The sequence below is a fragment of the Dendropsophus ebraccatus genome, chromosome 9 (genome assembly GCF_027789765.1).
Source record: "Dendropsophus ebraccatus isolate aDenEbr1 chromosome 9, aDenEbr1.pat, whole genome shotgun sequence".
NCBI lineage: Eukaryota > Metazoa > Chordata > Amphibia > Anura > Hylidae > Dendropsophus > Dendropsophus ebraccatus.
Genome location: NC_091462.1, coordinates 36,197,916 through 36,225,403, shown reverse-complemented (window position 1 = coordinate 36,225,403; position 27,488 = coordinate 36,197,916). Strand labels below are relative to the sequence as shown.

At 40.2% G+C, this 27,488-nt stretch overlaps 1 protein-coding gene across 4 annotated transcripts in view; it reads left to right on the top strand.

Annotated features, from left to right (window-relative positions):
• The window catches only part of LNPK (lunapark, ER junction formation factor), a 49,951-nt gene extending 23,552 nt beyond the window's left edge, over positions 1–26,399 (top strand). The window contains exons 6-14 of one of the 4 annotated variants that reach the window (XM_069982993.1): positions 1,128–1,168; positions 9,531–9,614; positions 9,830–9,878; positions 15,299–15,523; positions 19,640–19,745; positions 19,829–19,891; positions 22,883–22,953; positions 24,961–25,128; positions 25,511–26,399. In XM_069982993.1, the coding sequence (XP_069839094.1) occupies positions 1,128–1,168; positions 9,531–9,614; positions 9,830–9,878; positions 15,299–15,523; positions 19,640–19,745; positions 19,829–19,891; positions 22,883–22,953; positions 24,961–25,128; positions 25,511–25,683 (980 nt within the window). In that variant the 3' untranslated portion in view covers positions 25,684–26,399. The remainder of the gene's footprint in view (positions 1–1,127; positions 1,169–9,530; positions 9,615–9,829; positions 9,879–15,298; positions 15,524–19,639; positions 19,746–19,828; positions 19,892–22,882; positions 22,954–24,960; positions 25,129–25,510) is intronic. The other 3 variants (XM_069982995.1, XM_069982997.1, XM_069982996.1) reach the window with 3 other exon arrangements.
• The last annotated feature ends 1,089 nt before the right edge of the window (positions 26,400–27,488 follow it).

Below are 27,488 nucleotides of genomic sequence, written 5' to 3'. Positions count from 1 at the left end.
TCCTAGAATATTCTAGAGCCATCTCTTAGAGGAGCAGCTTGGAAGGGTGTACTGGAGAAAGTTCAGGCATGACTACCCCCCCCCCCCACCCCAGCAGCAGCCCAGAGCAATACAGCACTGATCTCATGGATCAATGCTGTATAATGTACACTGCACTGCTCTCTATGGGAGAGCAATGCAGTTGTATTAGAAGGCCCCCAATACACCTGCACTGCGAAAAAAAAATATTTTATTTTTTTTCTTTTAATAAAAAAAGTTTGAATCACACCCCCCCCCTTTTCCAATTTTATAAACAAAAATAAATTAATAAAAAAACACACATTTGGTATTGCCTCATATGTAATCGCCCAAACTAATAAATTATCACCTTCCTGATCTCGCAAAAAAATGCTGTAGCACAAAATTGCTAATTTAGTGACTTCAAATACAGAAAAAGTGTAATAGAAAGGGAGCATATACGCAAGCAAGGTACCAATAGAAAGTACAGATCATGGCGCAAAAAATTACACCATACAGCCCCATAGACCAAAAAATGTTATGGTAATAGAGCAATTTCAATATTTTTTTAAGAGGTTTTAATTTTTGATAGCCATTAACCCCTTCATGTCAGCAATCCGTATATATACATTCCTACTGCACATACCCTGTGCAGTAGGAATGTACATATGTTTGTGACTTAAGGGGAGTGCAGCTGCTTGTCATTAACCCCCTAAAAGCCACAATCTACAGCGAACGATCGTATCGCCGATAACTCTGATCTATGCTATGCTATGGCATAGCATAGATCAGTATATGCAATCTATTGATTGCATGTTTTAAAGTTGAAAAAAGTTTAATAAATTTTTTTTAAAGTATTTAAAAAAAACTCTTATAAACCCCCCTCCCAATAAAAGTTTAAAATACCCCCTTGCCAATTATAAAATGTTAAAAAAAATAAACATATCGTAGCGTGCGGAATTGACTGATCTATTAAAATATAACATTATTGTTCCCGCACGATGAACGGAGTAAAGTACAATTAATGGCACAAAAAATAAGGGATCATGTGGGTCTATATAATTCAGGCACTCTGGCCTTTTAAATACACTAATAGGTGTATAAGCTAAACCCTGTATTATGTATTACAGATGAAGCACTTGAAGACTTAAAAGCACAGAAGAAAAAAATAGTGAGTAGATTGGACTGCATTTATTTTTGTTGGTTGTGGCTGCATTGTCTGTCTTCTGAATGAGTGTGGTGAGTTCTTTTCCCTTACAGACACCACATGTTTCAGTATAGGGGAGAGTAGGAGGAGACTTGATTTACTGCAGCCCCTTTCTTCTTCCTGACTGTTGGGTAAAACTAAAATCCCTTGGATGTTTTAAGTGTCCTCTGTCTCTGTAGAGGGAATGAGCTCAAATTCTGCATGGATATTAATGTAAGCAAGACACATGGTAATGTGAAGTGAACAGAAGTTATAAAATGTTAGTAGTTTTCTTTGCTTGAGGAGGAGGAATTGGAGATACACCCAACAATTGATATAAACTGAAGTCCTATACATATACAATGCATTTTAAGAGAATGTTATCGAAGCATGAACTGTTTTAAATATTTTTAAATTTTCATTTTGCTGCCTATATAAATTAATGAAGTCTTGTAGTTTTCCTCCTGGCCACTACACCTAATAAAAAGCTGACATTTTCTGTTCTGTAGAGGGAATCTTCCATCAATCTTCTGGCTCGGCATTTGACTCCAGTTGGCTAGAGACAATGAATGATATATAAAACCTAACGTTTATTAAATACGAATAAAATTATACCCCACATAACCAGACCAACACACAACACAAAACAAATCTGCAATCGCTGTTCTCAATAGTATACACCTAGAGCCATCAGCTGTTGTCTAAATGTGCTGCTTCAGCTATGGTCATAGGTAATTAATGACACCAGGGTAGAAGGATACACTCGGAGTAGGGACCATATAACCCTATTATGCCCTAACCGAGTGGTATGTGTATACTACCCCTACTCGCACAGGGGGGAGCGGGGCACTCGCCCTAATAAGGGCGACCCCTACCCTGGTCTACCCCTTGGTGAATCAACACCCTGTTATGCCCTAAAAGCAGTAACGCTGGTCCCTCTGACGCGTTTCCTCCAGATGGCCGGATTTCTCAAGGAGGCAAGGTACAAAGCAGGGAATAGTTATGGCTGGGGCTTAACGGCTGCTGCAGTGGCAAGCAAAAACCGTGATACACTCCGTGCAAGTGTGCACGCTGAGTGTGTGTCTTGGAGCAGTCAAGTCTGCAGCCACTGCTCCAAGACGCACGGAGTGTGTGTGTGTCTTGGAGCAGTGGCTGCAGACTTGACTGCTCCAAGACACACACTCAGCGTGCACACTTGCACGGAGTGTATCACGGTTTTTGCTTGCCACTGCAGCAGCCGTTAAGCCCCAGCCATAACTATTCCCTGCTTTGTACCTTGCCTCCTTGAGAAATCCGGCCATCTGGAGGAAACGCGTCAGAGGGACCAGCGTTACTGCTTTTAGGGCATAACAGGGTGTTGATTCACCAAGGGGTAGACCAGGGTAGGGGTCGCCCTTATTAGGGCGAGTGCCCCGCTCCCCCCTGTGCGAGTAGGGGTAGTATACACATACCACTCGGTTAGGGCATAATAGGGTTATATGGTCTCTACTCCGAGTGTATCCTTCTACCCTGGTGTCATTAATTACCTATGACCATAGCTGAAGCAGCACATTTAGACAACAGCTGATGGCTCTAGGTGTATACTATTGAGAACAGCGATTGCAGATTTGTTGTGTGTTGGTCTGGTTATGTGGGGTATAATTTTATTCGTATTTAATAAACGTTAGGTTTTATATATCATTTGTGCACCCCTTTCTGTGAATTCTATGATATAATAATGGGGTGCAGCTGAACACGCTCCCCGAGTGGATACGTGTATTGTAATTTCACTTAGAGACAATGAATGCAGCCCAAGGGATTCTTGGAAAACATGGATATAGCCATAGGCCATCCAACTTCTCCAGCCACCGGAAGTCAAATTGCCAAGTGGTATTTATCACTACTTCTGGCTATCTTGTTTTACGTCAAATGGGTGTATAGTTTATTTTACTGTCCCTATAATTTCATCTATAGTTTGTCTTCCGCTGACTCTGTTGGTTTGAGGAGGGGTGTGTATCTGCACCCCTCCAGTTAAGTGACAGCAAAGGTTGTTAAGTATCGGTCCTATTCCGTCTCACTCTGAGCATTAATAAAAAATACAGAATATTTTGTGCTGTGTATAGTATGCCTTTGTTAGCATGCCAGTTTAGTAGTTAGATTAGAGCATAGTGCTGTTAATAAAGTATCGGGTGTGATTCTATGCAGTTTATGGTTGTACCCTGAGCTATTGATGCAATAAACAAATATATGATTACTACTGGTATGTATCACAACATAACTACATTTCAGCTGTTAAAGGATTTTCATACAGAACAATGCTCATACAGAAGTATGAGATGTCTGTGTAATAGATTACGCTGGATGATTTGGTGTGGCCTCGCATCTGCAAAAATAGCGTGCATCTGTGTAGTCAAAGTCTGTCAGCATGTAACATCATTGAAGAGGTGACAGTTTTACTAGATATTGTACAAAAGGCCACTAAGAACTTAAAACCTATCAATCATTTAAAATAAGAATCTGAAAATGTCACAGGTTTACTTTTGATCAGTGGGTGGTAACCGATCAGGAGAACAGAAGCAATGCTTCACTCCCCTGCTGTCGGTTATCTTCATCCAGGCAACCCCATAGACCTTACATTGGATCTGCCTTGACAGACAACGCTGCAAGCTGGGAAAGTGATGCATTTCTTTCTCGTTTGAGTAACTGGGATTGACAGCGTTTTGCAAGAAGAGCTCAGTTCTTCAAAATTGTAACTTGGTTTAAGAGCATTGCTTTGGTTTAAGAGCTACCTGTACTGGATGGGAGGGGGAGTGGGAAAGGGCATGGTCTGCATAGCGGGGTCTACAGCACTGTACTCTGACCCAGGAAGTCTCCCTCACCTTCCACATCATGGCGGATCCACTTCAGGCTGGGGCTTGCATCAGATGACAGGACTGTGGAGTTAATCTCTCCGTAGCTGTAACCCCTCTCTCCCCAGAGATTACTGTTTTACTGTTCCCACAAATGTCGTGCTCATTCCATCATGTCAGCCCTTGTGTTTCCCATCCTCTCCATTCCTGCTATAATGTGCTTGCACTTACACTCAGCTATACACACTGCAGTATATACATTATACTCTACATGCTGATTGCTATACTGTACAGTAACTTATAATATCACTTATTCAGCTGTTTCTAAATGTTTGTTTCATTTGTTTTAGTTTTTCAGTGATTTCTTATGGGGAAATTTGTTTTGGTTTAAGAGTGGATTTGGATCACAAGCACAGTCCCATAACAAACTATGCTCTTAATCCAAGTTACCACTGTGTGTGTGTGATTATATATATATATATATATATATATATATATATATATATATATATATATATATATATATATATATAATATAATTTTATATTATATTTTACATTAAAAAAAAAATTTCAGTAGCTGAAATGCAGCGGTACTCTGTCACACGAAAGTTGTCAAAATTCATCTAGGATGGGTTTCTACAGTCTTTCCTTGAAAATAAGACTCTGTATTATATTAATTTTCGCTCCCAAAAATGCACTTATCTTATTTTCAGGGGATGTCTTATTTTTCCATGAAGAATTCACAAAAAATTAACAAAAAACATTTAATTTATACTGTATAGTAGTTGTCATCACGAACCAGCATAACCAGACATAACCTTGGTGGTGGCAGGGGTCTTGCATTCGGGGATGCCTTATTTTAAGCTATTCTGTAAATCTTTCTCTATGCTTTATTTTCGGAGGATGTCTTTTGGGGAAACAGGGTGGTAAAGATGGGCGCAACTCAAGCATGCTCCAGTCATTCGTCATTTGAGTGCTGGAGGCTGAAGAAGTTGGGGCCACTCTATGTTTTGGAGTTGCACTTAACTCTAGTTTCTAGTCATAGTTGGGGCCAGCATGTCTGTACGCTGATCGTTCCACATGACTACTGCTGCAGCCAATGTCCTAGCCCCTAGCGTTGGATGTGCAATCTGAAGAGATTATGCATACTATCATTGCCTTCTAACATGAGCGTATAGGTTTATGACCCTCCTTAGTGCGTCATACAAGGGCAGAAGTCTTGGGAAATAATGCAAAAGTTTTTATTCGCATAAGCTATAGTTATATAGAGGATGCTCTGGTGCCAAATTCAAAATAGCTTTTTGCTCACGAAAAGGCAAAAAATACTCTGGTGTGAATGTTGCCTAATATCTTTGAGCATGCACACATCTCCATATAGCAGTCAGACCTCCCAATGGACCAGAGAGATATATGTAAAGTAATGTAATCGTAACCTGTGCTGGTTCTCTTTAGCCTTGTTACATAGTGGGATTTCCTGTCACTTTGAGTGTAGGATGGAGTAGCTTCAAATACAACTTCTTGGAGTCTAGCGAAAGGAATAAAGATTTTTCAGCACTCGCAGAAAATGAAGCTTTAACCTTTAAAGACAAGCCGGCAAGTTTGGGCAATGTTTTCCTCTTATTGAGTTTTCACAGCATTTGGAGGCAGCTAATTGCTTCTGCTAATAAATAATCTACAATCGATGCTGACAGCAGTTAATTGGCAGCGAGACTTTATTCAGCAAAGCGCTTGGCTAACGACCTTCTTTAAATTAATAGCATTAAATGGTACGAGGAAATAAATCTGAGCAATTGCCTGTCATTTGCTGTCATGTCTAATAACTTCCGATAATGATGGCTGATAGATTTTTGCAGATTTCATTATTGAAGTTGCTGCATGTAATTATTCTCCTCATTATATGTAAACAATTAGCAACATTTGGTGTTTCCTTGCAATAAAGCCGTTAAATACCGACGATACATTTCTATCCTTTCTTTAAAGAGCTGAAGGAAGGGAAGATGTGGGAAAGTAGCACTGTTCTGTATTACGTGAGATGCCTGTAGAGTAGGCATTATCTCTAGAAATGGCCTAGATTCAACATTGCTAATAGTGAATATTCTTCTGTTTTCTATAACTGTTGCATTATAGATAGATATTTGTAAAAAACAAAGTCCTTAAAGTTAGGTGGCATAGATGTACACTACAGCAGTATTAAAGGGTTTTTTCAGGCATTAGTGTTTGATGGCCTTACTTCAGGATAGGCCATGAATACCTGATTTGGATCAGCACTTAGGTGTATACAGTGATCAGAGCTATAAATTAGGACCCTGTTCCTTGTGTAAGGGCAATGCCAGGTTACTGCTGCCTTTCTCACACTCAGTAGGAGCTAAGCAGTTACCCAGCATGACCACTACATAATGAACAGAGCAGAGGCTTGCAGATCTGCACTGTATACATTTGGGCACCATAGCTCTGCTGAACAGGTGCTGACCTCCCACTGATCATATATTGGTGGCTATCGATATCTAAGTTCTGGAAAACCCCTTTAGGGTGTGTTCACATGTACAGGATCTGCAGCAGATTTACTTTGAATCTGCAACTTAAAGGGGTTATCCAGCGCTACAAAAACATGGCCACTTTTCCCCCTCTCTTGTCTCCAGATTCTGTGGGGTTTGTAACTCTGTACCATTGAAGTAAATGGAGCTTAATTGCAAACCCCACCTGACCTGGAGACAAGACAGGGGGAAAAGTGGCCATGTTTTTGGCGCTGGATAACCCCTTTAAAATCTGTGCCATCAAATCTGCTGCAGATCCTGTACGTGTGAACGCACTCTTAAGGATGTTTGATGTGGGAATGTATCATGTACATATAGAGGAGTATGAATATGTATCCATTGGATCATGGGTCTCTGTGGCTTTCCTTCACTTGCAGAAAGACACAGATCGGTTCAGTGAAATCACTAGTGTGTTTTTGGAATTAATGTAGATTTCAAAAGGACATGCTCTGGGAACGCATCCTGTGGAAACTTGTACTATTGACTTGTTTTCATAAAATACCAGTGAACCTACTGAGGATGGCAAGTGCCGGGCTGCTCTTATATCTGGGGACTCCCCTTGCCATGTGCACCACTTATCATGCAGAGTGCTGATCTTCTGTTCCTAATAGTATAGTATATGAGAGATATGTAAGCCATTTAACAGGAAGTAAATGTGTCCATCTGAAACATTATGCAAACCTATTACAGTTTGTTCCTTGCCATATCGGGGGGGCTGCTCTTTCAGTGAAACATTACTTAATCTGAAGACATGTCCTAAAATTGCTCTCCTCACATTGATGCGTGATTTATACCTAGGGTTAGGGTTGGGTTGGGACAGGTTTTCAGCCTGTTCATATTTCATTTTACTGACTGCAAGCTAGAATCTTAAAGTAAAACTTACATTTTTTTAAAGTTAAAATAAGCAAACAAATGCGTGTCACATAAATGTAAAGGCGTACAAGTGTGCCATTTTAAGGAAGTCTGTTATATCCCTGTACTTTTCTCTCCCATGGTTCTGATCACTTTTTCTGCAGACGATGGGTGTATAACCTTGCACATCGAGACCACCTGCTGCAGTGAGTCAGGGACTGTAATTCTCAGCCAAGGATTTCTCCCAACTCTAATCATCGCTGGGCGTCTGAACATTCAGACCTAGATTAATCAGAACTTTAAGGACATCTCCCCCCCGAATCTCTATCTTAAGTGACAAGGATGTATTATGTATGTAACACAATAAAGTTTGGCGGCATCTTTTTTTTTTTTTTTACTTTCTTACCTCTAGGCTGTTGGGAAAAAGATTAACCAGGACTTGTTTGCTTACAGTAATGACTGTTTATTGGAAATCCATACAAAAAAGATAAACTGAACAGAGATTATAAACTATTAAATCAGATTAGTGCATTAAATTGTAATCTGAGCATCAAGTCAAACACTTAAGATGGCTTATAAGGCTTATTTTAAGGGCAAACCTGGTGTGTGAAAAAATTTAGTAAATCCAAGGTTGTTGTAATGCAGGAATAGTTCACTGTAAACATCCAAATTGCAAAACTTCCTTTATTTTTATTAGGATCCCCCCCCCCCCCTTTGCACCGCCAGTTTGCATGACATGTTCCCTTTTCATTGTAATAATAGCTGTACACAGTTGAAGAAATGGGTAAATCTATAATTTGCCCCAGTCATTGTGGGTTTGTTTAGTGCAAGAGAAATGAACAAATCATAGTGATCAATAGGCTGATAAATATAGCAGACTAGTATGTAGATGACATATGATCTATTGTATGAATATGTCAGATGAGGAGATCCGCCCGATTCATCGCTCCCCTATTTTCTCTTTGGAGAGGGAAACTGCTACCAGAGGCTTCTACCTCCTAGTTGTAACACATGTACACTTGGGTGAGTGTGCATAGCTATAGGGGCTCAGGGAACAGTTGTCTGCTGAGTCAATGGCTATATGGTGTATGACCAGCTTCATTTCAGGGCCCTAATGTTGATCATGCAAAAGAGCCCGTGGAGCCTTATCAAAGAGTCTTAAAACACAGGACTAGCCAGATATCCCCCCCGGGAAGGACCCAGCCACGGGGTGGCTCCTGTAAGGATACCACCAAACTAAGTGGCCCTATAAGTCAATGTAGTGACAAGGGAAAAACAAAGGCCAGGTTCCATCCACATACAGCTGTTTTGGGGTGTTGCCCCTCATCATTGTGGAGCAGGATTCTGGCTAGGTGATGTTGACCATTTTCATACTAGTGGGGATCTGTCATAAGGCACATAAACCATTAATGACTCACTATTGACACACCTCTCTTCCTTGATTCCCATTCCCATTTTCTAGAGGTGACACGCTTACTGGCACATACCTCTTAACTTTAGCCAAGCCATGTATATATCCAGTGACTGCTTCTCTTCTGCTCCTATCCATGTTTCAGGCATAGTAGCTTGGACTGACTTGAGTGAATTGGGAGCCTTCAAAGAATCTGCACCCCAATTGTCATTGCTGGTTTACTGAACAATAAATGACAAGTGTTTCAGTAGTACTATTTATCCATAGTTATAAGGTTACGGTCACACTTCTGCTTGGGTGGGTGTGTGTGTCTGTTTAGTATTTATCTGAGCAGACAAAAAATACTCCAAACTGTAATTTTTTTTATTTGCTGAAATTCTGCAAAATAAATGACAAGACTCTGGAGTCAGTGGGATCTCTGGGTATCTTTTTGCATCAATTAGGGTATGTTGTTGAATGGACTGCCTATCTCTGTCCTGTGGCACCAAACGGACATGTGTGAACCCAGTCTAATGCATGTAATCCATTGTGTACTGTGTGACTTGATTTATGCCGGCATCGGGGAGAGGTTGCACAGTCTTGTGTGCAGTAAAAGGTGTACATGTAGCCGCTTCCTATTGTTTGCATTAGCTTGCAGTATACACGACTATTTGAGTTTTACTTATGTTTGTAACAAATAAGATTTTCAACCCTGTTTGTCTAATGTGTTTGCTATCACAGCTCGAGGAAGTAATGGAAAAAGAAACTTACAAAGCAGCTAAACTAATCCTTGAAAGATTTGATCCAGAGTCAAAGAAGATCAAGGTAAAATGTTTTCTGTATTTTAAAGACACTTGCAGGAAAAAACTAAGGTCGATAGTGTTAGAACTATACAAGTCAACGATAGTAGTTCCCTTTTTAATATGTGTTTTTTTTTTTTGTTTTTTTTTTTGTGACTACATTAAATGTATAATCTGTTTTAGTTAAAATATGTACTGGTGGTCTTTCCACACTTACCACTTTATTCTTGCCTTTTAAAGGAACTTGAACCTCCAGCTGGTACACCTATCACTCCAAGACCTGGCCAAGGTACTTTAAATACTGTATTTTTCATTTTATAAAATAGAAAACCTTGTTAAAAAGTTCCTTTTGAGTTTAGGAAGCAGGGCGACCCTACAATTAGCACATGACTGAGAAGTGTGCAGGTAGGGATAATTTGTATTATCTGCCTGTCCTCTAAAACCTCGCCCCCCTCTCTGTGTCTGTCTGTGTAGCAGAGCTGGGTATGTATGATCCAGCAGCAGAGCTGGGTGTGTATTGTGCATGCTGCAGATCTGTGTATGTGTGGGTATAATCTCAAAGGAGAGTGGTAAAGTGGCTCTGTCATTTCAATAAACTTTGACCCCTTCACTGCCTTAGATTACTGGAGAAACTTAATTAGGATAAAATATTCTTTTTTATGGTTTTCAGTTGTCTAAGCTAGGGGTGCATATTATAAAGTGAAAAATATGTAAGTACAGAACAGAAGGCCTGAACAGTTATTCACACCAACTTGAAGCCTGAAGTTGACCTTTACTTGCCTGCAGTCTTTGTACTACTTCTACACTGAGTGTTGTACTAGCACCGAAAAATCACAAGATTGAGGCTTGCACAAATATTTGTAACGTTTTGCCCTCTTATGCCTCTTTGAAAAAGGTTGACGGGCGTTTTAGCACAGTGCTTGGGCAGCGAAAGATATGCCAGATGTGCCTGTATCCATTGCCAGTGTTAAGACTGTGAAATGCGGGTCTTGGTAAACCCTCCACCCCTAATGGTTTCTTTTAGGTGACTTATGTTGATGAGTGGTTGGGTCAGGACCCCTGCTGTTTTGATGAATTGTGTCCATCGTATTGAAACAATATTTGTGTGGAAATTTGTATGTTGTGTACTTGTGCACTTACATACAAAGGCCTATAGAAATGTATAAAGGAAGTATAGGAAGCACAGATAATACATAGGGTAAATTGGTGGGGACAGGAAATTTAAAGTTAAGAGAGATCGTGTAGCTTCATTAGGAAGTTTTAAATGGGGGGTGTGAGGTTTTCTGTGCAGTTTAGGGAAGGAAGAGAAGTGAACTTAAAGGGGGTTTCTGTGCAAAATGTACTGATTGTCGGTAACTGGCGTAGCACATTCAAGTAAAGGAGAGATTAGTTGCAGCTACCTCTTACTACTGCTAAACGATGGACAGAGCCAAATGTCATTCAGAGTTAGGTGCAGTGGAGAACAGCTGAATGGTGCAGGTTAGGGTGCCTTTACACAGATTTCTGACAGATTTTTGAAGCAAAAGCCAGGAACAGACTATAAACTGAGAACAGGTCATAAAGGAAAGAATGAGATTTCTCATCTTCTCTAATCCATTCCAGGCTTCGGCTTCAAAAATCTGTCAGATAATTCACTCGGTGTAAAGGCATCCTTACTGGTGAACTTTCCTAATCTGCTTACTTTGCTCACATAGCCCCTTTAACTAGAGATGAGCGAATCTGGTTCGAGTCGATCCGAACCCGAACGTTCGGCATTTGATTAGCTGGGGCTGCTGAACTTGGATAAAGCTCTAAGGTTGTCTGGAAAACATGGATACAGCCAATGACTATATCCATGTTTTCCACATAGCCTTAGGGCTTTATCCAAGTTCAGCAGCCACCGCTAATCAAATGCCGAAAGTTCGGATTGACTCGAGCATGCTCGAAGTTCGCTCATCTCTACCTTTAACCCATTTACTCCACATCCACTTTTGGCGTTAAGGTCCAAGGCCTATTTTTTTCAAATGTGCCTCATTTTATGTGCTAATAACTTGTTAAATTAACACTCATCCAAGTGGTTCTGAAACTTTTGGTTTTCTTGTGACAAAATGTATTTCTTGTTAGTAGTAAATTGTGGTTCTTTTCCTGGCGCTGAACTCCCATACACAACAGGAGAAATTAGAGCTGTCAGAAGCCACAGTTGGTCTGTCTGTTTGGATATACACTCACCGGCCACTTTATTAGGTACACCTGTCCAACTGCACGTTACCACTTAATTTCTAATCAGCCAATCACATGGCGGCAACATTAAGGCATGTAGACATGGTCTAGACAATCTCCTGCAGTTCAAACCGAGCATCAGTATGGGGAAGAAAGGCGATTTGAGTGCCTTGAGTGGCATGGTTGTTTGTGCCAGAAGGGCTGGTCTGAGTATTTCAGAAATTGCTGATCTACTGGGATTTTCACGCACAACCATGTCTAGGGTTTACAGAGCATGGTCCAAAAAAGAAAAAACATCCAGTGAGCGGCAGTTCTGTGGGAGGAAATGCCTTGTTGATGCTAGAGGTCAGAGGAGAATGGGCAGACTGGTTTGAGCTGATAGAAAGGCAACAGTGACTCAAATAGCCAACCGTTACAACCAAGGTAGGCAGAAGAGCATCTCTGAACGCACAGTACCTCCAAATTTGAGGCAGATGGGCTACAGCAGCAGAAGACCACACCGGGTGCCACTCCTTTCAGCTAAGAACAGGAAACTGAGGCTACAATTTGCACAAGCTCACCGAAATTGGACAGTAGAAGATTGGAAAAACGTTGCCTGGTCGGAGTCTCGATTTCTGCTGCGACATTCGGATGGTAGGGTCAGAATTTGGCGTCAACAACATGAAAGCATGGATCCATCCTGCCTTGTATCAACGGTTCAGGCTGGTGGTGGTGGTGTCATGGTGTGGGGAATATTTTCTTGGCACTCTTTGGGCCCCTTGGTACCAATTGAGCATCGTTGCAACGCCACAGCCTACCTGAGTATTGTTGCTGACCATGTCCATCCCTTTATGACCACAAAGTACCCAACATCTGATGGCTACTTTCAGCAGGATAATGCGCCATGTCATAAAGCTAGAATCATCTCAGACTGGTTTCTTGAACATGACAATGAGTTCACTGTACTCAAATGGCCTCCACAGTCACCAGATCTCAATCCAATAGAGCATCTTTGGGATGTGGTGGAACGGGAGATTCGCATCATGGATGTGCAGCCGACAAATCTGCGGCAACTGTGTGATGCCATCATGTCAATATGGACCAAAATCTCTGAGGAATGCTTCCAGCACCTTGTTGAATCTATGCCACCAAGAATTGAGGCAGTTCTGAAGGCAAAAGGGGGTCCAACCCGTTACTAGCATGGTGTACCTAATAAAGTGGCCGGTGAGTGTATATATTCATTCATTCATTATTTTTTTTTTTTTTTTTTTGGCTGCTTACCCTAACTATGTGATTGGCAATGATCAGTTATTGCAGACCCACAAACTTAATATGAATTAAAGGTGACTAAACAGCAGACCGTTATACCTATGCACATGCTGTGGTTGAAAACTTCATGTATAGTATAAAGTACACTAGTGACAGTCACTGGGAAGTATAAAGGTCATTTAGATGTGTTATGCATGTGCTAAGTTACACTTGTATGTCCTTGTGTGAGGTCTTAGCAGTTGTTCAGGTGCAATTACAGTGAACTTTAGATGAATATCTTAGTCCAAAGCTGAGCATTTGATACATGTATATACTTGACATTTAATTATGTTCTTCATCAAAGGGCATGTCCTCAGCATGTATATGCCTTTTAGCAAAATTAGTGAATACTTTCATTAAATGAATGCAATTTTTTTTTTTAGCTGTTTAGACTTAAGGAGTCCTTCAAATTATAAACTATATTAGGAATACCCTTAAGTTAAAATATTTTTTGTGTGTTTATTTAGCACACTTACCTCCTGATATGCTGCTCTTTACCTCCCATTGTTACCAGCCACCACTCTGCTCTAAAAGCAATGCTCTGGCTTGTGTGTGACAGTGTGGACAGAACATGCTTACAAATATGCCCTGTACAAACAATGTGTGAAGATTTTAATTGTCTCTATGCCCATGAGGCTCGCAGTAAAGCATGTCCCTAAATGCTGTTAGAACTCCTTAGGCAAGATGGCAGCCCCCATAATGCAACAAAAATAAAAAATGACAATCAAAAAATAGAAATATTAAAACCAATGTTTCAATATCTGGATATGATTGGTGAACAAACCTTGGCAGTACATTCCCTCTAAAAACTGCATGAGAAATTGTATTTGGTTTCAGGTTTAAAACTGTAATTAAAGCCAGGAATTGATTTTAAATGGGGAGTCTTTCATTCTTTCATTGGGTTAGTTCCTGGCTTTATAGTTTTAATATCTGTTTTAAGAAAACCAAACGTGTGAGAATACTTAAATGTGCACGGTCACGAAGAAAACTTTTGACTCTTCAAAAGTTTTGACTGGTTGTGATCTAAATGTTCAGGCCACAACTAATCAGGGGAATAAGTCAGGAGAACTCAAGGAGTGTCATTTTCCGGCTTGCATAGAATTGCATTATGCAGCCACCCTGGTCAGATAAGAGCCAGGACAGACCCCACAGTGTGCAGACTTCTCCTGACTTGTTCTCCTGATTTGGTCTACAACACTTAAAACTTTTGACATATCAAGCTTATTTTTTTTCCATGGTAGGCACTCTTTACAGGGAACCTGTCACACTTAGTTAGTCACCCAAAATTGCGGTATGCAGAAGACTGTATTCTGTCCAGTCAATTGTGCTCATGATAGGAAGGAATCCCAGACCGTAGAACAGATGAATGTCTGCACTTACAGAATAAATTATGCATGTTTTATTAAAATGGTTCAAGCAGGTACATAAAGGACGCATTTCAGCTTAAGACCTTCATCAGCTGATTAAGGCCATAGGCCGAAATGCGTCAATGTATCTGCTTGAGCAACTTTAATAAAATAAGCATAATTTATTCTGTGAGTGGCAGGATTCATCTGTCCACCCAAAATTAACTTGTCACTTATAAGGGACAAGTAAGAGATTGCGGATGGGTCCAACCTCCGTACCCCCGCCTATTTCCATATCTTGCCCCTGCTTTCCATGAATACAGCCCGGGGTATGGCACGTGACCTGCGGCGTTATTCATTTCTATAGAGGTGCAGGAAAGAGCTGAGTGCTGAACTCTGCTCACTCTGGTGGCTCCATAGAGAATAATTGGTGCTGTTGGAGAAAGCAGAGTACAGCACTTGGCTCTTTCCTGTGGTTCAATAGAAATAGAGCTGTGGGTGACATGATGCATTCATGACACAGAATCCGGGGGCCCGATATTGAGATTGGCGTGGGGTACAGAGGTTGAACCCTGCATTCTTTCTTTTTATACCTGTCTAATATGTAAGAAAAAAAAACACAAAAAATACAAGCTTTATGATATGGTTATTTTTTGCTCTAAATAAAGTGAATTGCAGCTTATAACGACTTACAGCCTACTTTCAAAAACGTTCTGTTGTGCTTTTCAGTTTGGCACTATTTATATTCTTGTCCATTTTCCTAATTTTTCATCCTCCTTGTGACCATTTTTACAGTGTTACTTGATCTCTATTACTTGCTTTCAGCAGGGTTAAAAGAATCATTAAATTTCTTATGTACTGTACACACTTCCCTCAGATCTGCGCCAGAGGACGGCAGCTCAAAGAAATGTAAGTGTGTCTACCCCAGTAAACACAAGCCAGGGAACTCCCCAAGTTCCTGGGATGTTGGCGGCAAGTCCAAGTCTTCAAAGGGACACTTCAGCTCCTGGTGGACCCCCTGAGCGGACTGTTCAGCCAGGATTACAGTCAGGCCTCGTACCGAGACGCCCTGGATCGCCTGCTCTTGCAGTATCTGGAATGGGTAAACAGAGCACTTACTGTTATTTACAGTTTATATAGTTTTCTCTGGTTACCAATAAACCAGGTAATATTCAGACACCATGGAAATGGCATTTCATTTGGAAATAGGAGCCCAGTTATCTGATTAAGCAGGAGTTCCATATTCAATTAGCCATAACTCTTTACAGCTGGCACCTTGTGATACTGAAGCCTATTGCTGGCGCTCGTTTAACTGTTATGGCTTCTTTGTTTAAATGGCAATAAAACTTTGCAGTGTTCTGTAGTCAACGATATATAACATACCTTTTTACAGCCCTGGGTTTAGGAAAGCTTCAGATTTATATGGATCCGTTATAAAGGCAAACACGTCTAGAATATATATTCTTACTTTACAAATACCTGCAGTTTTTTTTTTCAAGTTTTTTTTTTTTTTTTTTTTTTTTTTTTCTTTTGTCTATAGAGCTTATTAGAAGAGATCAATCTAGATGCAGACTGCATAGACTGATAGGCATCAAATCTTGTGCGATTGTAGATGGCGAGATTAATAAATGTTTGCTTTTAATTTGGCTCTGCGCTTTCTCACACACACTTTTTTTTTGGGGTGGGGGGGGGGTTATGCTGGGGATGTTCAGGTCACATGTTGCAGGCAGAGAATTTGTAGCTTATCACAGTACTAGCCATGTGGGTGACATTTTAAGAAATATGAATATATGAATAATTTTGTACATGCATTTGTTGCAATTTTCTCCAATGACCTTAGTGGGAAAGTCAAACTCTGATATATTGTATCGGTTTTTGTTAAAGCAAATTTTTATTTTCGAAAAATTCCTTGCAGGAAATCTTTACCAACAGTCACATGATGTGGATTTCCTGCATGCAAATCCTGATGAAAAATCATCAGCATTTCCATCCTGTGTAGCAGTATTCTTGATGAGGGGTATACCAGTTTTAGATAATTGGCAGATTACAGGCTACCAAGGCTGTAAAATGACAAATGAAAGCTCTCTCCCTGTCCACCCTAATGTCTCTGCTTTTACAAACCTATTGTAACATCATGCTCTCTGTAATTTGCCTGGATATTACCCTTTTAAAAGCGGGTTTTCAGATTTAGTGGAAAGCAAATTAACTTTTTAATACAGTGCCCAGGGAGGTGGGAAGTAAAAAAAGCAGAACAGAAACACTTACCTCCCTTGTTCTCCTGCCAACGCCAGGTTCATACAGCCCTCGTCTGTCCTGTTGCAACAAGCTTCTGGTTTTGGAGACATGGTGTCACAGGGTCAGTAAGCCAAGCAGTGGCCAGGATTCCAATGATTGGCTGAGCCTGTGATGTCACTTTACCAAATCCAGAAGCCTATTGCATCAGAGACTGGTTCCTGCAATTTTTGAATCTCTGGATTTCCATTCTCTATTTTCAACAGAGAATATAGCATTGCCGCCAGACCTTCAGTTATTTTATTTTTTTTATTTTTTGTAAGAAAGATACAAGAATGTGGCCACATATGAAAGCCTGCTAGCAAGTTTTTTTTTCTCTTACATTTTGCTGTTAACTATTGTAGAATATGACCACTCCCAAGGTTTCTTTCACCAGTTTTGCAATGTAGACAATTTTCACTTTATGCAACATGCACGATTTGCACTTTAAAGGGGTACTCCGGCGCTGATAAAACAAAAAAAAAAAAACAACAATCAAATGTAGTTTTTACATTTACCATTCCTCTTGAGTCTGTCTCCGTTTTTGAATTTCCCGCTGTTTGCAGGTCCCTGAAGCTCCAGCTGGTGGCTCCATTTTTTTCTTTACTTCCTGGTTTGGGCTTTCCCATGATGCACTTTGTCTCCTGCGATGTCTAACTGACTCTGTAGAACTGTTAGATGGCTTACAGCTTGCTCAGCCAATCGGAGCTGAGCAACCTGTCATCTGACAAAGGGAGGCTGGCTTAACAGGGTTTAGACCCGCCTCCCTCTTGATGATGTCATGGTCACAAAATTGTTGACCCCAGGCTGCTTTGTGGCAGCCGTCATTAGGTAAGAATTAGATTACTTCACTTCCTGGTGGGCAGATAGGTGATTAAAGCTTATTACAAAGCATTATAACTTTGTAATGTGTTTCAATTACTGGGAAAAGCTTTTTGCTGGAGTACCCCTTTAAGTTAAAAAGATTTCTTGTCTGTTTTCACTTCCAAATAACATGCAAGATATGTGGAGCATAGTCGAAATATTAAAGACATCTATAAATTATAGCACAAATCTATTCCTTGCCCATAGCAGCAATAGAAGTTTGCCTTCTGTCTGTAGGACATCCTATGATACAACAAATTTTATAAATAGACTAGCACTGTTTGGTGCATTTTTTTTTTTTCCTACTTAACACCATTCTTACTACATTCCCCCAGTTTGGTTAATATAGTTTAGCATTATACAAGAGTGTCTGCAGTTGATTTTGCAATATTGCCCTTCCCTCTGTGAAGGAGAATGAATGGCACTGCTGATCTGTCTGGCCATTGTGTGCTTGGACACTTGCTGTGAAGAGAGCAGCTGGGAAGCTTGACTTGTTTCTAACCCGAGTAGCAGATGACAGTTTTGGCTAACCTGTCTGTAAAAAGCTAACAACATTTGTTGGATGCACACACAAAGTACGGCATTATGAGCTGCACACGTTTTATATGGAGCTCCAGCACAGACCAATAAAATATTGGTTGCTTGCAATCAAAAAGTGTTAAGAGAGCTCTGTGAGACCTATATTTTCAGCCCCTTTATTTTCCTCAGATCCCTAACTTTTGTCCATCTGCCTCACTTCTTGAGAATTATATTTTTGCCATTAATGCACAGATTGTGGTAAGTTGTGGCTATTTGTTATTAAGCCTTCCTGTGCATATTTCACCGTAGTTTGTGGAGGAAAAAATCAATTGTATGATTCCCAGCTACTGAGATCCCATATGTTGGAAAATTAATAACCAGCAGGTAGTTGAGACAATGCCAAGCCTGCAGAAATGACCAGTATCCTGCAATGATTGCTTTGATGTTTATATTAATTACTGTTGTCCGTAACAGCGTGAGTAACAAGATGCATGGCTGGAGAGGCACGCCAGTCCAAAGACCATTGGAAGGAGTAGAGTAATGTGCCTCCTGATACTCTAGTTTATGCTTATACCTCTTATATAACCGAGCTGATGCCATTCCCAAAAATATAAAACTGTTAAGACTTTTGGTGTGTTTTTTCCCCTCTAATTAGGGATTTTCTTTCAACAGGAAACCTATATTAGGTCTACATTGCAAAAAGGCTGCAACTTAAAGGGAATTTGTCAGCTATTCATGTTTAAAACTGCCGACACTGTTAGGGCAAGGAGACACAAGGTGTCTTTTAATGTACTTGTCTGTAAAATGCCTTTTATTCCATAGTAAAAAGAGTCAGAGGCTTTCCCAAGCTCATGAAATGCAGCAAGCTGTAACACCTCCATATTGGAACCTGCCTGAGACCCCACTTCCAGGTGTCAATAAAGCAGGGACGTGGCAGAGAGAAGGCATTCTAGCTTGCAACTTTTCGGGAGTTTTAAAGCCTATTTGAGTCTTTCTGAGAGGGAATAAAAAAGCATTTCTTTATTTTCTGGAAGCACAGACTAATTTATATTAAAGGTAACATATGTTGGTTCTGCTGTCAGATTCCCTTTTAAGTAGTCTTTATTAACAATTTCCTATCACTTTACTCCTGCAGTGTCTGTGAGGGGCTGAGGGAAGGCATACATAGCAGAATAGTGGAGAGAAGGGAACACATACATGGAGGGCAGTTTACACAGGCTGTAATTGGGGAGAGAAGCAAATATGACAGGCAATACTTACTTGGGATGTGTATAGAGAAAATTGTATATTTTAGGTTTGAATATCACATGAATTGAGGTTTCCACATTACATGTAGCATTATGAAAAAGTTAAATTGTAGGCTATAGACACATTTGCACAAATTTGCTTATAATTTGGCTTTGTTTCAGCCTTTATAGTGTTAACAAAGGCACGTAACTAACTTACTACTGGTTTACCTTTTGTTATATATGGGAATATAACTACTTTACCCAGTAGATCTGTTAGACGTGGTCACCAACTTCTAATCAAAATATATATTTCTTTCTTTTCCTCCTTTCTAAAGCTCTCCATCCACCAGGGCCTCCCCTGGCAAGACCAATTCTTCCACGAGAGAGAGGGGCTGTGGATAGAGTTATTGAATACCTAGTTGGGGATGGGCCCCAGAACAGGTAATTTGTCACATCTGGAAAAATTTAAATATATTTGTAAAAGTATTACAGCTTACAAAAATGGTGCTGGAGTAAACAATTAGGTCTCATTCCTTTTCCAGGTTCAACCATATGAGCAGAGAGGAGTTAGCGCTAGGATTTCTTTTGTATGTATAGGCCCAGAGGGCTCTAGGTGCTTTACTTAGCCATGTGTAATGTCTATAATATAGAGAATTGTTAGTGATGTATGTATATAAAATACACACAGAGAAAACTGTGCCTAAGGCATGCACCATCTGTATAGTGGTGCTGGTTACTGCAGTTCAACTCCTATTGAATTAAATAGGAGCTGAGCTGTACTAACCCATGTCACTAGTACACACTGCAGCTGCTCCCCTAAACAGTCAATCAGAACCCCACTAATCAGATGTCTATGGCCTATCTTGTTATAAACCTGCAAAACCCCTTTAAGGGTCCATTTACACAGTAAGATTATCTGACAGATTATCTGCCAAAGATTTGAAGCCAAAACCAGGAATGGATTTGAAAAGAGGAAAAATCTCAGGCTTTCCTTTATGACCTAATCTCTGTTTATAGTCTGTTTCTGGCTTTGGCTTCAAATCTTTGGCAGATAATCTGTCAGATAATCTTTCTGTGTAAGTGCACCCTTAGTCTCCCTTGTTTATCTAGTTAATGTAGTGTACCTACAGTTGTGTTCTTTAATCCCAGTACTGCACAATGTGTGCGTTTGCTCACAAACAAGACAGAATCTAAAGTCTCTGCACAATATTATGTTCTGTTAAGACAAAGCTGATTAAATATAGAATATATCGGCTCTATATGGGAATACGTATTCGATTTTGTGGATCATTAATACTTATAATAGCTTTTCTATACCCATTAAATAAGTTGGAGATGTGTTAGTCAAGCGGTCATTAATTTGATCATCATTAAAATGGGAGAATGAATGAAATATAATCGTGGTATTAAAACGGAGTAAAGCTTAATTGCTTTTAAAATATGCTTTTGGGAGATGGCAAGATTGTAAGACTAATGTCCTAGATGCTTGCAATGAACATGAAAATCAGTAGCACGTTCCATTTATTACATGGGATGATTTTCTTTGAATTTAGTGGTATAGTGCTTCTCCTATTCCAGTGCATGACTGGTCCTCAGGTATAACTGAATACAGCCATACCCTGTAAAATGGCTAGGCTGATCATTTATACTTCCTATAGCTCCCTACCAGTTTGCTCTTGCACATTAAAGAAGCAGTTCAGTTTTTTTTTTTTTTTTTTGGCCCCCCCTGGGTAGTCGCTGTCATGTATACTTACAGAAGATGATCGGTGTCCCGTAGGTCAGTTCCTGTCCCGCGGTGCCGTTTAAATCGGGCGCGCTCACTTCCGCCGGCGCTGTGACTCCTCTTCTCGGCCTTGTAATTTGAACGCCGGAAGTCACGCGCTTCCATAGCGATGTATGGAAGCAAGTGACTTCCGGCGTAAAATCACTGGTCAGAGAAGAGGACTTGCAGCAGCCGGTGGAAGTGAGCGCGCCCGATTTGAACGGCACCGCGGGACGGGAACTGACCTACGGGAACGGGACACCAATCATCTTCTGTAAGTATACATGATAGCGGCTACCCGGGGGGGGAGCGAAAAAAACCCAAAACTGAACTGCTTCTTTAAACACCTTTTTTAGGATATGTTCACACAACATGTCTTTTCGTAAAAGTACAGCCGTTGTTGCAATCGTCAACAACGGACGGACTTTTACGAGAAGATATGTTGCCTTGTGCTCTATGGGATCCCGGCCGGAGTGAATACACATGGTATACACTCTGGTCCGGATCCCTTGCGGCGCCATAGAAAACTGACATGTCCGTTTTTTGCAGCCGCTATTCAGTGAATAGCAGCCGCAGAAAACCCTGTCAGCTCACACAATATAGCGAGTGGCTCCGGCTGTACGCTCTATTGTGCTGTGGGGAGTTGTGATGCGCGCGGATGCACCCGCATCAGAACTCTTTCAGAGACCTGCCGTTCCGTGACCCGGCCGGTCTCTTACAGAATGTGAACATGGCCTTATAGCGTGTTTAACTTTTGATACCAGTTTGAAAAGGAATAAGAATAGAATTAGGTTAAAAAATAACATTTTGTCCAAAAAGATTTGAGTTTACTCAACTTTGTGAGCCACACTGCGGCAGATTTCCTAGTCACGTATTTACATCCTGATACTTTGCTATGGTAGCAACAGAGTTTAGAACAAATAGTGAAACTAAATGGTGGTTTTCTTCCACAGTGGGATCTTATTCATGACAGGTTTATATTCTTGTTAGCTTTGAAATTCATGACAGGTTTATATTCCTGTTAGCTTTGAAATTTAGATATTTCAATTTTCAATAATCTCTAGATAAATGGGAAATAATAAGGGAAAATAGAGCTCAGATTAATGAACTCTATAAAGCTGTGGCCATACAAAATGCTTTACAGGCCCACGTGCACATTCAGCTTGATAGAGCGTGCATGTGTTTTCTTGTGCCAGTTAAAGGGGTTATCCAGCGCTACAAAAACATGACCACTTTCTTCCAGAGACAGCCCCACACTTGTCTCCAGCTTGGGTGGGGTTTTGCTGCTCAGTTCCATTGAAATGAATGAAGCTTAAGTGCAAACCGCACCTGAACTGGAGACAAGAGTTGTGTTGTCTCTGAAAGAAAGTGGCCATGTTTTTGTAGCTCTGGATAAACCCTTTAATAGTAAAATAGTAAGCGCCTTCCACTCTCTGCTGCAGGTAGGCAATGTTACCTTTTTAGGTGTCCATGCAGTAGTTTTAAAGCCCTTTATCAGAACAACAGAGCTCTGACTTATATAAAGAATAGAGATGAATGAATCTTGAGCACATTTTGGGTTTATCTGAACCTGAACACTCTGCATTTAATCACCAGTGGCTGAAGAAGTTGTATGCAGCCCTAGGGAGTCCTAGAAAACAGGACTATACAGCTCATGGTTGTATTCATGTCTTCCAGATATATATTATAAAGTTTAAACCTAAAATGACACGAACGTAAAAGGTGGACAAGTCACCTTAAGACAGCAGTTAGTTACGTTGCTTTTCTGCTTGTTTTGTTCCTTAATCTAAACTTCCACTTCACTGTTGTCTTAAAGGTACGCCTTGATTTGCCAGCAATGCTTCTCACACAATGGGATGGCACTGAAGGAAGAGTTTGAATATGTTGGTAAGTGTCCCTTCATATTGGCTTGTGTTGTAACTCTGGTCCAGGCTTATAAATATAGCGTATAACAACTGTCACCAGCACTGGACATTTACCGTGCTGTTAAACTAGAAAACAATAGCGGGTTTGGCGACTGTTAATGAAAGCTGGCATCTGATTAGACGGGTGCTGGATTTCATTTACACAGTCCGACTTTCTAACAATTTTCCCTCTACCGCAATGTACTGATGTTAAAAACTGTGCAGGAATTTCTTCAGAAAGAAGAGGGAAGCATGTAGGATTAGTTTAGAAGTTCAGAGGTGGATAAGTATATAATACACTTTTTTGTGAGGAAGGAAATGCTTATCCTATAGCTTTGTCATCCATTGAGCAGACTAGAGCCTAAACTGGGATGCCATATCCTGATAGTCTTATAGCAGCTATGGTGAAAATAGTTTGTTCGGAGAGAATGCCGAGGAGTCCAGATGCTCAGGTTTGATCTTTATGGCGTTCCCAGATAACTAGAATAGTTTTTTGTAGACAGATTGTCCTTGTGTTTTGTAATTGTATTCTGTGTAAAAGCTGTGTGCACAAAAGCTGTCTTGGGTACGTGTAGATGCAGTTATTGTTACTGTCGTTTAAATTTTTTTTTTTTTGCAGAAATTAATACAGGCGATTTTAAGAAACTTTGTAATTGGGTTTATTAGCTGAAAAATGCTTTTTTTATCATGAAAAAGCAGTTTGAAGCTCTCCCACCTGTCTTCATGGTTCTCTTATTAAGAGGGGAGGGGTTGAGGGAGATGAGGCTCTAAAACAGGACAACAAAGAGTTCATCTACAGCTACATCACCAGGCTATCTCCTCTGAAGTTAGCACTGACCTCTCTGACTTCTGAATACACTTTCAGGCTTTCACACAGGTCCCGCTGTGTAATCCTTTGTTCTCTGCTGTTGGCTCCTCTCCCTCCTTCCCCTCCCCTCTCCATAGGTTACACAGTGCTCAAGAGTTGAGATTTCCTGATAATGAGCAGTGAATGAGAGAGATTAAGGATGGGGGGGGGAGGGGGTAAAGTCTTTTTGAATGCAGATAATGGCATATTTGCCTAATAAACCCAATTACAAAGTTACAAATCGCCTGTACTGTTGTTTTCTGAAAAAAATAAAATAAAAAATATGACAATGACACTTTAATGTATACACTGCAAATGGGCTTTTCTTTGATAATATATATGCCTAACACTTTGAAACGCATACCTGGAACATGTACACTGCTATATTTAAAGGGGTTGGCCATCTGTGCTTATCTCTACACAGTCTTCACTTGAAGGCTGTCTGCTGCTTATGGATTGCATATGGAAAAAATGGACAACAGCTGCTTTTTCACTTTCAGGATGTAGCATGTAATATAGCCATGTGACTGCTTCCCAACTTTCCCTTGCTGTACCCAAATTTGCAGAAGTGCTAGACGTTAGATAAGAGCGAATTTACTGTAGGAACAAAGCAAATCGCTTTTAAGATTGTCTGGTAGCTTTAATGGCCAATGCCGCTCTGTGCCCTTCCTTGCCAGGTGCTGGGAAAAGCTGGATATAGTCCTAGGAAGAAACTGGGAGTGATCCAGGACTGGATCCAGCTTTTCCTGGCACCCGGAGAGTAGCAACATGGTCTTAAAAGCCTGCAGCCTGATAAGTTGCCGGCTGATCCTAAGTGATTTGCTTTGTTCCTACTGTAAATTCACTCACACCAAATAGACATGTTCAGCGTGTGTGTGGTTGTCTTTATCTGGTCTGATGTAATTTTGTCATGAGTTGGTTACCAGTATAGGACTCAAAAGTAGTATCACATGAAGTCCGAGCTCCAGGCCTTTTGCCATAAGGGCCGAATATGTAAAATTGTTACATAGATATACAGGAAAGCCTAATGAGTGATGGGGAGCAAGAACCTTCTGCAAGTAGTGCTTCTAAACTTTTGGTTGATCTTTTTAAATTTAATTATTTTTATTTAAATTTTTTTTTTTTTTTTTTTTTTTTTTTAAGCATTCAGGTGTGCATACTGTTTCTTCTTAAATCCTGCAAGAAAAACTCGTCCTCAAGCACCACGACTTCAAGAATTAAACCTGGAGAGAAAGCTAAGAACAGACTCGCAGAGTTCCACTAGCATGTTGCAGGCTGCCACTGAAGAATTGGAAAACCAGACTTCCTCAGGTAGCATTTTTTATTTGTTTGCTTAGAAGGGACTGTTTCATGAAGACAGCCTGCCTATGTACCCCTTTAGGGCCTATGGATGCCTATGGCAGTCCTCTCACTGGAACCCTCATTTCTGGGCCAAAACAGAGAACTGCTGCATGAAATGCAAGTAGTCCTTGTATTACATACAGTTATTCATTCGAGTGGTTGGCATGGGATTACTGGACTTCACACTGCAGAAATGCCTGGCTGACTTTGATTTTGCAGTAAAGCAGCTTACCACATACCTCCTTTGCCTGATCTGGATGGTGCACAAGAGTTGATGAGCTGTACTTAAATAAATCTTAGAGAAACCCATTTAATTCTGTTATAACTATAAATTATTTTCCCCTTTCTGCAGATCCATCAGAAGTGGAAGAAACTCCAGATACTGAAGAAGCTGTTGGAGAGGAGGAAGAAAAAGGCACGGAAGAGGTACCTGCCGACATTGTGGAAGAGACTGAAGCTTCGCCTGAAGTTGTGCCACCTGCTAATGTTAATGAGAGCGAAGAGTCTTTCATGGAGACGGAGTGAATGTGCCACTTTGCTACTTTAGTTTATGGCAGCTTAGGCCCCACAAGCCACTTTTGACAACTCTAGCTAGATCTGCCTCACGCCCACAATGATGTGCCATATCTATGGGTCATCCGTATCTGTATCGCACTTGGGGAATGTATACTTGATATTTAACCACCTTTCACGCTAGAATTGGCCAAATGTGTTTTTGGCCTAGTACCAAGTATTGATAAGGCATCTATAGCAGAATTTTATTTTGAGTATTTTATGGTATGGAGTTTGCAGGTTTATTTATTTTACATGTAGCATTAAGAAAAGAGGGTTTGGGTAAATACATTTTGTATCAAGGATATTTATATATTGCTGATGTGTCTGGATGGTGAATGGACCACGCTTGGTACCTTTTTTTTAAGTGTGTCTGCAAACATCAAACCCATCTCCACTACTTGTATTTGTTTTAATTCCAGTGAGGAACGCACACAATAGTATTTTTGGGCACCTACTTTGTAGGTAACGTTGTGATGTCATTCTGTAACTTGCGTACAGACCCCGCTACATGTGTTTGCTGTTTGGTTCATGTTTACATTAAATAACATAGGAAGAGCTTGTATTGTACTTGAATGCTGCGCTATATTTATAAATGTACAGTTTACCAGTGGTACACACGTTAATAAATGTGCCTTGCGTGTTTTATGTTTTTGTCAAATGTAAATAAAGTTTGATCTAATTTAGAATGGATGAGAATTTATTTCCAGTATGGAATGGGTAATACTAATGGGTAATTCAGCTTTCCTAGACATTCCTTGTTCTAGTCGCCTATATATAGATAACCTAAGCTGGGGCTTACAAAATATATATGTTTGCATACAATCTACTTCCTAAAAAATTGTCTTGACTTCAGCAATATTATATATAAAAGAAACATCCATATTAATTAAGAAACAAAGGTTTATCTTCAGCCACAGAGAGCATGACATGCTATCCCAACATTGACATGGTTCAATAACTCTAAAGCCTACTCACTTTGGAAGACAGCTGTCTGCCCCTAATTGCCCATCAATATGCACGTTTTGGTTTTGCATGTACGGAGCAGGTGAAGAAGTGAACGTAACAATTCTCGCCATCCCTTTTCGGAATCTGTATGCAGTTTATATGTTGCAAACATTAATATATAACTCTGGTCTCAAAATTCACAAATTTTATTAAACAAAACTTAGCTTTAAATTTTCAAAATCTGTTTGGAGGTAATTGGAGACAAAAAAAGGTTTCTGGTGAAAAGTACTGTCTTTCATTAAGGATTCTATATAAATAATATATTTAATTGTATTTTTTCCCCTCCAATATATATTTAGTTTTATGGGAAAAGTTCCAGAATAACTTTATTCATGCAAATCTCTGCTTGTTCTGGGCTGAGTCATGTGGGTGGTCCTACATATCGATTGACAGCTAAATGGGTGGAATATGCACACAGTTGTCAATGTTTTAGGACCACTCAGATAACTACAAAGTTCAAAATGATCAGAGAATTACGTGACTAAATGTAAATGAGTTATCCTGGATCTCTTCCCTCAAACCTATATAAATCCATTCTCCTCCTATTCCATAACAGGCAGCTCAATGGGACAGGTTCCATTTTAACAAGTTTGAGACTATTTGGTCATAAAACTGCCCATTTTTTTATGGATATTTGAAGAAAATTTAGAGGGCAGCTCACACAGGCTGGAGAGAGGAAAAAGCAGGTATAAGGCAGTCTGTTAGGGAGAATCATATAGGCTTTCAATAAGCTAAGGAAATGTAATAATACAGACCTCTGGGAAAAATAG